General features: G+C 33.6%; 1 protein-coding gene across 3 annotated transcripts in view; it reads right to left on the bottom strand.

The window, feature by feature from the left end:
• Nucleotides 1-14908, bottom strand: part of LOC110452382 — a 53524-nt gene that overhangs the window by 8069 nt on the left and 30547 nt on the right. For all 3 annotated transcript variants that reach the window (XM_021500864.1, XM_021500865.1, XM_021500866.1), the window contains 6 exons: nt 14703-14768; nt 11538-11603; nt 5256-5360; nt 3960-4016; nt 3133-3171; nt 48-104 (listed from right to left, as the gene is read on the bottom strand). In XM_021500864.1, coding sequence (XP_021356539.1) covers nt 48-104; nt 3133-3171; nt 3960-4016; nt 5256-5360; nt 11538-11603; nt 14703-14768 — 390 coding nt within the window. The remainder of the gene's footprint in view (nt 1-47; nt 105-3132; nt 3172-3959; nt 4017-5255; nt 5361-11537; nt 11604-14702; nt 14769-14908) is intronic.

Genomic DNA, 14908 nt, shown 5'->3' with positions numbered 1-14908 from the left:
TAGCTGTATCTAAGCCCGTAGGATAGCATGCTTTTATATAAACTTACCTCCAGTTTGTTCCAAATCAAGGTATTTGTCTGTTTCATCATTTTGAGAAGCATCACCTTATGAACAAAACAAAAACGTAAGATTGGCGAAAAACACATGTAATAATTAAAAAAAATAAACAGAATCGTTAATCAAACCAACTAGTATGCCTTTATAACCCCCACAATACATATCTGTAGTTTTTTGCAGTGTAAGGGGAATATTAATCTATACAAATATGGTGCACGGTTTAAACATGTTACCCCTTAACGGCATTAACTAATAGTAATTGTTTGCCAAATCCAGGATAATCCGTAAAAAGTTTCTTCAGAATATTATCTAGACCTGAAAAAAACATATGTATGACTATTGCGGATTAATATTATCTACAATCGTTGACTGAACGAAATCACAAACGAACGTAAAACCATACATAGGATCAATGCCACAAACTTAGCTGTATCTAAGTCCGTAGCATAGTATAATAATATAAACTGACCTCCGGGTGGTTCCATATTTATAATATGAAACGGCAAAGCCTTAAAAGAGCGTAGCTTTTGTTGATCTTTGATATTTACTGATTCAGCATACAACTTTCAGAATGAGATAAGATAAACATTATTTAAAGTCAGCAAGTCGCGGAATAATAATAAAACACAAGCTCTAATGAGATTAAGATCGACATAACAATAGGGGAGACCGGGTTTTTGAACGTTATTCATTTTTTCCTGTGGAAAGATCGGATGGCCGAACGAGTTCCGCCAAGGGGTAAGTTCGGACAGGCATTCAGCTGAATCAGCACCCATTTGAATCAGCTTAATTATGACGTCATAAAGCATGCAACGTCAGATTTTAACCCAAATTTTACGATTTTTTATGTGTTAACTACATGGGCCGAACTTGCCATGGTATTATTGGCCGAACCTGTTTAGGCCCAAATTGATATTTCAATAAAATCGTATCGTACAGCAATATGGTAGTGAGTGATTGGCTTGGTGTTTATGTATCATCGTTTGAAGCTGTCTGTGTGTTACACGTTTGACTGTAAACAAGTGGCAATTCCGTTTCAAAAAGCTCGCATAACAAGAAGCGAGATCATATTTTCTTTCTACCCTCTCTAAAGTATTTTTCTCCTGTTAGGTAATTTTGCATAAGAGTTTTTTCGTTGAATGCCCAGCCAACTAAACATCCTTAAAGATGTAAATATTAGCTCAAAAACAAAAATATCAAGGGTGGCCGAACTTGCCCCTGTCTCCCGTATGTAGATTTTTTTTATCATTGATGATTGGTAAAAATGTATTTACAATATAAATTTGGCATCAATGACGTTTTTTTCTTTCAGTCATACTTAATTAGACATTTGTTCTTGTGCGTAAACTATATGATGGGTCGGGTGGCGTAGAGGATAGTGTGCTCGTCTTCACCAAGATGGCCGGATTAAATCCCGGTGATCTGCCCGACCACGCGTTTTTTTTCTGATACTCCAGATTCTTCCCATATTAAGAATTGAATTGTCTGCATGCTTCCGTCAGGGCACAAAATGAATGATTGAGATAAGCTGGGAACAACTGTTTGGTAATTGCTATAGAAAAAAGTGCATATTGTATATTTGACAATTAGTCTAAGTAAATGCATAGAGATGTTAGTTCAAAAAAATCCAAAAACATTTTGTAATACTTTGATGTAACTGATACTGTTTTTATTTCGATACGTAGTCTCAATTACTGTTCTTAAGAATATAGCCAGACTTTCAAAATGTTAAATATTTCGTTCAAATTCTCAACAAATGGAAATCAAAAGCTGATGAAATTTTAGATGATGAAAAAATAAATGTACACGTTAAAATATTGGTTTAATGCCGGCTCTTTTTGAAGATATCTCCCGGTAGAAATATTAATATAATAACCGGGTATATGACAAAAAAGATCTTCAGAAATTATCCGCATTGTACTTTTGGTGCCTTTGGCAAAAACTGAAATAAAGAAAAGTCTTGAAGCACCAACAAAGAGATAAATGGAACGGATATCAGTTCCAGGATATTCCGGTCATTTTGCATCCTTCCGGATATAACCGATGAAGGCCGATGTATTGTGACGTGCTTGTGACGTCATAGTATGACAATTTCTGAACGAAGTTTCATGCCGGTTAGTATTACATTTTATGTGATAGACTTTTTTCACTCATAATGTATATGAGTTTTTTTTATCTAAATAAACAAGTAATAAAACATGAAGATTGTTTTCACTATATGAAGATGTTCAGGTATGGGTGGAAACAAAATTGTCTTTACTTCAAAGATACTCTTCCTGCTTCCCCACTGGACGTCTACTTCCGGACAAAAACAGTTAAAGGCAATGTGTAGCATGGGGACGCAAATCTGTTTACGCACGAATGTGTTACCATTGAAGAGCTTCGCTCAGGCGCCTTCGGCGCCCGAGAGTTACGCTCATAAAATCATTGTTATCATCTGTTCGAATGGTATCGTTTTGAGTAGCGCCACATTATTAACAAACCAAATGCATAAGGTAGATATCAAACTATGATAACGATAAAACTAAAATAGAATCTTTAACAAATGTCCTATGAATAGATAATTCATATACTAGTAGCTTATTTTATCTCGGACAAGCCCATTCGTTCCGTCATTGGCCAGGATCATTTATTTGCTCAGTCTTTGACAATTCTTAAATTGAAGGCAACATCACGTCGGAATAACAAAGATACGTTATGTAAATAAAAAAAGAATATTCCAGTTCGTCGCTAATGAGTTTAAGAAATCAATATATGTTAAAATTAATCATGCTTGTCGTATCATGCCATGGACCATTGATCCCATAAAATTGTTAGGAAATGTCAACTCATGTGTAGACTTTCTGTATAGTTATAATCCCGACAAGAAGCCAATAATCATATGTGACAAAACAATGAATATTTAACAAGAGTTTAAACTCTGCAGTATGACGCAAAATCATTTTGAATTAATAATATCTACAACCGGTAACTGAACGAGAACAGACGGCGAACTTAAAACCATAACATAAGATCAACGACACTAGCCTATCTGTATCTGAGTCCGTAGCATAGCATGCTATAAAATAAACGTACCTTCGGGTGGTTTCATCTCCATATATGCATTGTTATCATCTGTGAAAATGAAATCGTTCCGAGTAGCGCCATCAACAAAACAAATACATATGGAAGATAACGAACTATGATATTAAAAGATAAAAAAGATGGTTTATATATATATCCTATGAAAAGATAATCTATATCAAAGTAGTTTATTTCATATCGGACAAGCCCATCTGTCCGTACATTTGCTAGGATCAAATGTTTGCTCAGTCTTTGACAACTGTTAAATTAAGGGCATCATAACGTCAGAATAACATAGCTACGTAATGTTAACACAAAATAGTATTCCAGTTCGTCGCTAGAAGTTAGGAAACCAATATATTTAAAAAGGGACAAATTTTAATCTAGAGAAAATAGCTATTGCACAAAACAGATACATTAAGTAGTCACCAATAGAAAATTGAAATGAATGTATCCACCAATCAGATTAGAGTATTTGGTATGAAAACGAAGAAAAATAAATTATAAGATAATGATAAAAATAATGTTGCCAATACATATCTGGAGTTTTCTGCAGTGTAAGGGGAATCTTAATCTAGACAAGTATGGTGCACTATTGAAACCTCTTTCCCCTTCATCCGCATTAACTAATAGTCATTCTTTGCAGGATCCAGAAAAAATCATTAAACATGTCTTCGGATTATTGTCCAATCTCTGAATAAATATATTCTGGATTAATAATATCCACAACCGATAATTGAACGAGATTAGACGACGAACGTAAACCATAACATAGGATCAACGACAGTAGGTTAGCGGTATATAAGCCCGTAGGATAATATGCTATAATATATACTCACCTCCAATTAGTTCCAAATAAGTATGCTTGCTGTTATCATCATTGTGAATAGCACCACCTAATGAACAACACAAATACACAAGGTAGGCAACAAACAAAGATTGTGATAAAAATTACACAGAATCATTAAAAATTGTCCTATTAATAGATAATCAATAGCAAAGTAGTTTGTGTAATCTAGGACAATATCATTTGATCCATCAATTGTAGGGATCGAATGAAAAATATAATGAAACAAACAAATGTATAAGCAACAGTAGTGTTTTGAACGGGTAAACATGCGTCGTTGTCAGACCACGATTTGAACCATGAAACGTTCGAATCTTAACGACAATTTTCCTACCATATCTCGATTACCTCGTAAGCGTTGCTTAGATGTCGGGTTTTCATATTTTGACATATCAATATCGCCTATAAGTTGTATGTTATTGCCATATTACATTATTACATATGCTTTTAAAGTGTTATTATCTAGGTAAGCTGAAATAAAATGTGCTTCTTCCAACTAGGTGAATAAGTAACCAAGGCGTAGTACAATTGCAAGTATCATACTACCTTTCCATCCATCAACAATGTTTACTTTTAAACTGTTTTTGGTGTTGAGGATTAGTTGTTGATATTTGGTCAGTTTGATCCCTTTTGGTCCTTGAATCAGGCCTGCAATCATAGCCGGGATCCATATCTTATTCACAAATAAGGTGCGTGGTTTAAACCTTCTCGCTTAATTTGATTGAAATCGGTAGCACATTTTCGGGAAAAGCTCGTAAATGTGAAATGCTTATGGAAGGCCGATATAACTTACCAAAAATTACTCTTTTTTTAACTCCTTAACACAACCAAACATTATACCAAACCGAAGGAATGACTTCGTATTATTATCACAATATTCCAGCAGACTGTAGCTTTTCCTACGGAAATAATATATGGCTGTCTCCTTACTGACAATTTTGTTGTTGTCACATGATGTTGAATTTTTTGATGACTTTATCGGGACTTCAACCGCGTTCCTCGATCTTCATTTCAACATGACCAAAATGGACCGCCCACTGCTAACATGTAACATCAGCGAAGCCATTTTGATCTTCGTATCATATCGTTTTATTTCAAGTAGCAACACCTATGCCTCATTAGCCTAATTAAAACATTGGGTTTCAAAAGATGCATTTTGCTTTTGACAAGTATAATGGATAATCCCAATATTGATTTTGTTGGGATTTGTTTTTCTTTCTGTATTTCCATATTCTCGAAACGAACAAATCGCCGTAGTAAAAATTAGAAAACAGACAAAAAACGTTACCTTCGTCTCCATTGTTACGTCGTCCCTGGATGGTAGCTCTGCTTTGGAGTTCGAGGCTGGTGGTGTTGCCTTGGGTGTTTTGGCTGAGTTTGGCATCAGTTTTACCTTGACCATTATAACAAGACATTAACAGCACTTATTGTCACACAATTACGGAGTAGCAACTTATATTGCATGTATGCATATTTCATACTGTTGTCTATTAAGCAAGGATATTTTAGCAAATGGTGTGTCCTACGCATCGGTATTGTTAATGGACTTTATAAAGTACCTATATTAGCAAGAATCACATGTGATATAGAACTAAGACAAAAAAGAATTAAAATACGGAACACCAATTTTGCATTTAAATAGATAGTCATTCTAATCACTTTCTTGTTCTAACGTCATTTAGTCAAGAGGTTTGATCAGCAAAGTTAGTGCTGTCACAACCAGGTCAGTTACGTCACAATGATGATCTCCTGATTAAATAATGTTGGTGTGTCAAAATACGTATGGCAGTATTTATGCTTTGCAATGGGAGGTTGCAGAATAGTTATAAATGTTAAATATCTATTTCACGTATATCCCTTTTTCACATGCATTGAAACACAAACATGCTATATTTTAAGCAGCCTGGGCTCAAGATATAGAATAGCTATTAAGTTATTTTAGGACCAAATGGTCAGTAAACGTTGCTTGTCACCGAGTGTCGCATCGTACAATTATTTGAAAACACTTTACAGATCAAGCAGACGACTAAACTATTTCTATCAAAAATAGCATGGAATAATTTCAATATAATTCTGATTTGTAAAGAATAAAACATCCAAATCATATATTTACAAAAATGTCATATTGTCTTCGAAAATGTAGCAATTAAATATGACCAGGATACAATATAACTTGATCAATACACATTTTACCTAATCTAGGTAAGACTTGAGGAACTTTGTATAAAAGTTGTAGGCAATCGAAATACTGTACGCACAAATCAGTAACACAATCCCGATTGTCAATATTAACCTTTTGGTGTATAGTTATTCTCTACCTGATAAGGGGAAATCTATAATAAACATCTTCTGTTCTATAAACGTCTGACTAGTCAAGTCTGGTCTACCTCCGTTATAATGGTTTCGTGTGGCTACTGATATTGTATAAACATTGACTAATTGTTCTGGTAGAGTTCGTTTCCAACATGCCTAGTTATACGTGGAACTCTAGCTTAAGTTAGCTATGTACTTGTTCATGTCCTAAAGTAGCAATATTTACCGGTTCACTTGCAACTTTGAACTGACATTCTTGATACTTTAATTATGGTCCAACTTTGAATATATATATGCATGACCATTGTGGATTGATAATATCTACAACCGATAACTGAACGAGATCAGAAACGAACTTAAAACCGTAACATAGGATCAATGCCAGAAACATAGATGTATCTAAGTCCGTTGAATAGCATGCTAACGTACCTCTGGGTGGATTAATCTCTATATATTAGTTGTCATATGTGAAAATGCTTTAAAAATAAAATAAATAAATAAATAAATATATAACATTTGATATAACGCCCTATATAGCTGACATAAGCCACTCTAAAGCGCTTTACAGTACATAGATATACAATTTATACAACTAGCATTTACATTAAGCATTTTATTTTTGAGGAATTCGCAGGAACTGCCTTATCAGGCACTAACAACTAGTCCTATGCCTCCTGACTAATATCTCCCTATGTGTATATGCCTGCGTGTGTGCTGGAAATGTAATGCGTTCTGTTTGTAGTGAGACCGTGCTTCCAATGGCATTGTTTGGCATCTAATGACATTGCCTGTTGTCTTATCCTTTTGTTAACCCAATAAAATTTGTTGAAAACAAGATATGGCATCATTTATAGTGCCACCTCACTTTCTCTGAATATCTATGCGTACGACGACTTCGGAGATCGAACCCCGGCTGCCTGTCTTCATTTCAAATCAATTTTATTGTATTCAAAACACAATTGGATTAGGCACAGGCATTGCCTATACAAGCCCTTTCCAGAGAAAATACACACATTTCATACATTCATATAAACATATATATATATAGAGAGAGAATAGTATAAAGAAGGTGTAGTATAAGTTAAAATTAAAAGGAGAATACTAAAACCATATAATACATATTAACAGAAAATAATAACTAGAATATCATAGATTTTAACATTTCAATTACTATAGTCTAATTACTTCAATTAGTATTATAGCCTAGTGTTTGGTTGGAGGCATTTCAAAGACACAGTCACTATACACAGTGGTATCCTTCCCAATTACACCAGAGTTTTTGTTATAAAATAGGAAATACATACACGTTGTAAGATAACTTTTAGAATAGTTTAAGTTAAAATCTTCCAGATTTTTCAATAAACTCAAGAGCACATGAGAGAATACTTTTATTTGATTCACTGCTAAGGTTCATATCACCCTTAGAGAAAGTAATAGTATTTAAGATGATGTTATCAATTTCGTTATAATTATAAAAAACTTGTCTTTCATCTATATATTTGGGGCAATTGAGGAAGAAGTGATTTGCATCTTCAATAATATAACAACAGTCACACTTAGGGTTATCTGTAAGATGATCATTATATAAATCTGATTTTAACTGGCTGACTTTATTCCGTAGTTGACATACTGTTATATTCAACTTCCTGGAGCCACCGTATTCAAAAATATCTGTACAGTTAGATGGTTGCAAAACGTGTAGTAAGTCCAGTTTTAACTGGCTCAATGAAGTGCGTTTTGGAAAAATACAGTCTGGCCTATTCCATAGGAAAAAAGCTATTTGTATAAAAGTTGGTTCTGCACAAGGGAACAATACAGTTTATATGATGTCTAAGGCGAGGATTAATATCATTATTAAAATATGGAACAAACAAATCATCATGATGGTCAGGACAGTCACGCTGCAGTATCTTGAAAAATAACATACATAGATAATTATCACGTCTTATTTAGTGTATCTACACCAACTTCCTTATATATTAAGTTATGACTGCAAACATATTGCCAATGTCGAACGACATCTGAACAGTTGACCGAGGAGACCGAGTTTCGATAACTGGAGGAAGGGACGCAACTCTGTCTGAGAGCGATGAAGAATCGGTCTGCATTTTTTTTTATTAACTTTTTTTTTTTTTTTTTTTTTTTTTATTTTTTTTTTTTTTTTTTTTTTTTTACAATATCTTATATATAATTTAAGTAATATATTATTTTGTACTAGAAATACAACATCATGTAATAAGTTCAGTTACCTGTATATACAATATCATAATGTACTAGAAATACAATATCATGTCATAATATAAAAAAAAAGTTACGACTTGTACCTCTTCTCAGACCTGATTTAATTCTGATACATTCTAATTGGACTGATTCCAATAAGTCACTTTCACCCTGGGTGCAATTATTCCACACATAACAAGCATATTCTAGTGTTGGTCGTATAAAAGATTTATAAATTATTTCAAGAGATTTTCTTTCTAACTCGTGTTTGAGCATTCGCATTATTTGTAGTTTTGTACAGCTTTTTTATATATATAATTAACTTGATCTGACCATGATCCACGACTATTGAAAAACAAGCCAAGATGTTTATGATTTTTTACATTTATAACAACACTATTTGAGAATACCAAATCTGGATGAGATGTCTCAAAATTATTTTTATTAGACATTAGTAATGATAAGTTTTTACTTGGATTAAATGATATTCCCAACCCAGAGAGACATTCTCCTTAAATCCTCATTAAGAATATCTGCAGCATGTCTGCCATCACCATCTATCAAAACGTAAAGAGAAGTGTCATCAGCAAAGAGTTTGACATGGGAGCGGAGTTCATATTCTAGGTCTTTAATAAATATTAAAAATAAATAAGGCCCGAGAACCGAGCCTTGGGGCACACCAGCTTTTAATGTTTGTACATTTTACTTGTAACCATCTATTAATACCCTTTGTTGTCTATCAGTAAGATAGCAATGAATCCAGTTCAAATCGTCGTCACAAATTCCATATTTCTTCAATTTGTAAATCATTCCACTGTGCCAAACCCTGTCAAAAGATTTGCTGATGTCACAAAATACGATCCTTGCCTCTTTTCCTTGATCAAGTTGATTTGAAGCTTCATCATATAAATATATTAATTGGTTAACTGTGGAGTCATTGGGAAGGAAGCCGGACTGATTATTTGAGATAACATTATTCTCAGATAGAAAATTAAAGAGATGTTTAAAAACTATTTTTTCAAGAGGTTTACTAAATAATAATGCGAAAGAGATTGGTCTATAGTTACTGGGGTCACCTCTCCCTCCCTTGCCCTTATATATTGGGGTAACATTAGCACACTTCCAAATATTAGGTATGCAATCAGTGGATATGGATTTGTTTAAAAGTAACAGCAAGGGCTTCACAAAAGAGTCAGCAATACCTTTAATAAAATAAGGTGGAAATACATTTAGACCGGCAGTTTATTTTACAATAATAAAATTAATAAGGCTCCCTCTGTAGAAGGCCGGAGTGTAAACCACTCGACTAATCCGCCCATATATCGTTTTAAGTAGCGCAACCTTATTAACAAAACAAATAAATAAGGCAGATAACAAACTATGATAACAATACTAGTAAAACAGAATCGTTAACAGATGTCCTATGAATAGATAATCCACAACACAGTAGTTTTATCTCGGACAAGGCCATTTGTTCCGTTAATGACCAGGATCAAATGTTTGCTCAGTCGTTGATAATTCTTAAATTAAAGGAAACATAACGGCAGAATAACATAGTTACGTAATGTACACACAAAATAGTATTCCATTTCGTCGCTAATGAGGTTGAGAAATGAATATATTTAATAACTTAACAATACTATCATGTCAAGAATCCTTGATCTCATAATTTGTTTGTTTATGTTTGGTCAGCTCTTGTCTACACACCTAAAGAGTCTTGCTGAGCAGTTGTATTCCTGCCAAGAAGCCAATAATATTCTGTGACAAAACAATGAATATGTAACACGAATTTAAACTCTGCAGTATGGCGAAAATGTCTTCAGATAATGTGTATAAAGCTTGGTGACAGTCTGTTCTGTTGCTGGAATTTCAACATTAAGTAATGCTGCTTTGATCTGAACATAAATAATATGGATATTTGAAAGTGTATGATTTATTCATAAACAAACTATGATGCTCTCGAATTGACATTATTTTAATTATATCATCCTCTTAAGGATCCAAGTACCATTGCAGACAAAGCAATAGATAACTCCACAGTTTTTTGCTTACAAAAACATTAAACTCTCCTAAGTTTTGTCTTTGCTCATTCGCGTCCATTTTTTTTTTTTAATCTAAAATTATTTTTTTCCTTAAATTATAAAACTATAGATCTATTTCAGATATCAGTATTCAAGTTATTGTTATGTCGCGATAAAGCTTCCAATCATAATTGATCAAAATCAAACACATAGTGGGTCAATGAGGAATTATCAATTGATGGCACCGATGTAACGTCACATTTCAATGACGTTATGAACTACAAAATCATATTCTTGTTTGATGGCAAATTTGACACGAGTTTGAGGAAATCAATATATTCTAATCACTTAATAATATTATCATGTCTGTTAACGATTCCTTTATACAGTTGAACAAGGTTTGCTAGATAACCGGATCAAACTAATTTCTGAAAATATTTCGCCAACCGCCAAAAACCTTGAACTATGACATTGCAGTGTTACTTCGATGTCATAGCATGCTGCAATGATATCTCAATGCACTCATTAACGTTGCTTAGATGTCGGGTTATTATATTTTGACATATCAATACGGCCTAATAGTTATATGTTATTGCAATAATACATTATAATATATACTTACATAAACTTACGAAGTACCTCCTACAATAAGGCGAATGGGTGACTCAGGCGTAGTACAATTGACATATTACCTTTCTATCCATGAACAATGTTTATTTCTGAAATGTTTTTGGTGTAGGATTTGTTTGTTTGTTGACATTTGGCCGATTAATGTCCTTATGGTTCTGGAATCAGACTTACCATCGTTGCCGAGAACCATATCTAACCATAATTTAGGTGCGTGTTTGAAAACTCCTCGCTAATTGTTTTGAAATCGGTTGAACATTTTTGAGAATAACTCTAAAATGTGAAATGCTTAAGGATGGTCGTCGCGTGATGATCGACGACGAAGAAAAGGCGTTGAGGAAAAAAGCAAAAAGATAAAAGGATTGATGAAACAAAACAAAATTACTCACTCTGAGTTTGGACCTCGTGATGGGATTGGATGCCTTCGTCAACGATGGCATAAGCATGCTCCTGCTCTGTAATATATATATATATATAACTGGATATAAATGCAATACTGTCAGAACTCAGTATCACTAAATATCTTCGGAAAATACTCTGAACAAACAATGACAATCTTATGTTCTTTCATTATGTTTATGATCGTTTACACTGGACACCGGGCAAAATGCGAGCATACTAGATTTATTTACTTTTGGAAATTGTTCAACTCTAGCAGGTCATATAATTAAAAAAAGAATCAACTGCCTGAAATATAAAATGAAAACAAACCTTGTTTCTGCAGACAAAGCAGAGAATAACACTATCTTTGTCTGCACATACTATTTTATTTCCTGTTTGCAAAATGAACTAGCTTTCTTGATCATACAATTTGATCTGGTTTGCAGTCGTATTGTCACAAGTTGTACTCCAGAGGTGAATTAAATGAAGTACGGAAAAATCAACTACTGTTTAATCAAGCATGAACAGCCTCTCCTCAAAATAATTTATTTAGTAATGCTGTAGACTTTTCAACTACTAACACTACCAGACATCATACCAAACTGAAGGAATGACTTGTTTTCTTGTCATGAGAGTTTTTTTCCAGCGAAATTGCTTACGAGGATATACATTTATGCTCATATATTCTTTTGAAGAATATTTGTTACCAGCACAACAAAGGCTCAAAAGAAATATACTTAGGCTTTTATTGTGAAAATGAGTTTTTTATTACGATATCTTTGTTGAAGTCAGTGACAAGATATTCCAGCAGACTGTAGCCATTCCTATGGCAATAATATATGGCTATCTCCTGATCGCTTTTTTGTTGTTGTCTATCAGTAAGATAGCAATGAATCCAGTTCAAATCGTCGTCACAAATTCCATATTTCTTCAATTAGTAAATCATTCCACTGTGCCCAACCCTGTCAAAAGATTTGCTGATGTCACAAAATACTATCAATGTCTCTTTTCCTTGATCAAGTTGTTTTGAAGCTTCATCATATAAATATATTAATTGGTTAACTGTGGAGTCATTGGGAAGGAAGCCAGACTGATTGTTTGAGATAACATTATTCTCAGATAGAAAATTAAAGAGATGTTTAAAAACTATTTTTTCAAGAAGTTTACTAAATAATAATGCGAAAGAGATTGGTCTATAGTTACTTGGGTCACCTCTTCCTCCCTTGCCCTTATATATTGGGGTAACATTAGCACACTTCCAAATATTCGGTATGCAATCAGTGGATATGGATTTGTTTAAAAGTAACAGCAAGGGCTTCACAAAAGAGTCAGCAATACCTTTAATAAGATAAGGTGGAAATACATCTAGACCGGCAGTTTTTTTTACATTAATAAAATTAATAAGGCTGCCTCTGTAGAAGGCCGGAGTGTAAACCACTCGACTAATCCGCCCATATATCGTTTTAAGTAGCGCAACCTTATTAACAAAACAAATAAATAAGGCAGATAACAAACTATGATAACAATACTAGTAAAACAGAATCGTTAACAGATGTCCTATGAATAGATAATCCACAACACAGTAGTTTTATCTCGGACAAGGCCATTTGTTCCGTTAATGACCAGGATCAAATGTTTGCTCAGTCGTTGATAATTCTTAAATTAAAGGAAACATAACGGCAGAATAACATAGTTACGTAATGTACACACAAAATAGTATTCCATTTCGTCGCTAATGAGGTTGAGAAATGAATATATTTAATAACTTAACAATACTATCATGTCAAGGATCCTTGATCTCATAATTTGTTTGTTTAGGTTTGGTCAGCTCTTGCCTACACCCCTAAAGAGTCGTGCTGAACAGTTGTATTCCTGCCAAGAAGCCAATAATATTCTGTGACAAAACAATGAATATGTAACACGAATTTAAACTTTGCAGTATGGCGAAAATGTCTTCAGATAATGTGTATAAAGCTTGGTGACAGTCTGTTCTGTTGCTGGAATTTCAACATTAAGTAATGCTGCTTTGATCTGAACGTAAATAATATGGATATTTGAAAGTGTATGATTTATTCATAAACAAACTATGATGCTCTCGAATTGACATTATTTTAATTATATCATCCTCTTAAGGATCCAAGTACCATTGCAGACAAAGCAATAGATAACTCCACAGTTTTTTGCTTACAAAAACATTAAACTCTCCTAAGTTTTGTCTTTGCTCATTCGCGTCCATTTTTTTTTTTTAATCTAAAATTATTTTTTTCCTTAAATTATAAAACTATAGATCTATTTCAGATATCAGTATTCAAGTTATTGTTATGTCGCGATAAAGCTTCCAATCATAATTGATCAAAATCAAACACATAGTGGGTCAATGAGGAATTATCAATTGATGGCACCGATGTAACGTCACATTTCAATGACGTTATGAACTACAAAATCATATTCTTGTTTGATGGCAAATTTGACACGAGTTTGAGGAAATCAATATATTCTAATCACTTAATAATATTATCATGTCTGTTAACGATTCCTTTATACAGTTGAACAAGGTTTGCTAGATAACCGGATCAAACTAATTTCTGAAAATATTTCGCCAACCGCCAAAAACCTTGAACTATGACATTGCAGTGTTACTTCGATGTCATAGCATGCTGCAATGATATCTCAATGCACTCATTAACGTTGCTTAGATGTCGGGTTATTATATTTTGACATATCAATACGGCCTAATAGTTATATGTTATTGCAATAATACATTATAATATATACTTACATAAACTTACGAAGTACCTCCTACAATAAGGCGAATGGGTGACTCAGGCGTAGTACAATTGACATATTACCTTTCTATCCATGAACAATGTTTATTTCTGAAATGTTTTTGGTGTAGGATTTGTTTGTTTGTTGACATTTGGCCGATTAATGTCCTTATGGTTCTGGAATCAGACTTACCATCGTTGCCGAGAACCATATCTAACCATAATTTAGGTGCGTGTTTGAAAACTCCTCGCTAATTGTTTTGAAATCGGTTGAACATTTTTGAGAATAACTCTAAAATGTGAAATGCTTAAGGATGGTCGTCGCGTGATGATCGACGACGAAGAAAAGGCGTTGAGGAAAAAAGCAAAAAGATAAAAGGATTGATGAAACAAAACAAAATTACTCACTCTGAGTTTGGACCTCGTGATGGGATTGGATGCCTTCGTCAACGATGGCATAAGCATGCTCCTGCTCTGTAATATATATATATATATAACTGGATATAAATGCAATACTGTCAGAACTCAGTATCACTAAATATCTTCGGAAAATACTCTGAACAAACAATGACAATCTTATGTTCTTTCATTATGTTTATGATCGTTTACACTGG

The sequence above is a fragment of the Mizuhopecten yessoensis genome, unplaced genomic scaffold, assembly GCF_002113885.1.
Source record: "Mizuhopecten yessoensis strain PY_sf001 unplaced genomic scaffold, ASM211388v2 scaffold6647, whole genome shotgun sequence".
In the NCBI taxonomy this organism is placed as follows: domain Eukaryota; kingdom Metazoa; phylum Mollusca; class Bivalvia; order Pectinida; family Pectinidae; genus Mizuhopecten; species Mizuhopecten yessoensis.
The sequence above is the reverse complement of the archived record's forward strand: the minus strand, read 5'-3'. Positions and strand labels throughout refer to the sequence as shown.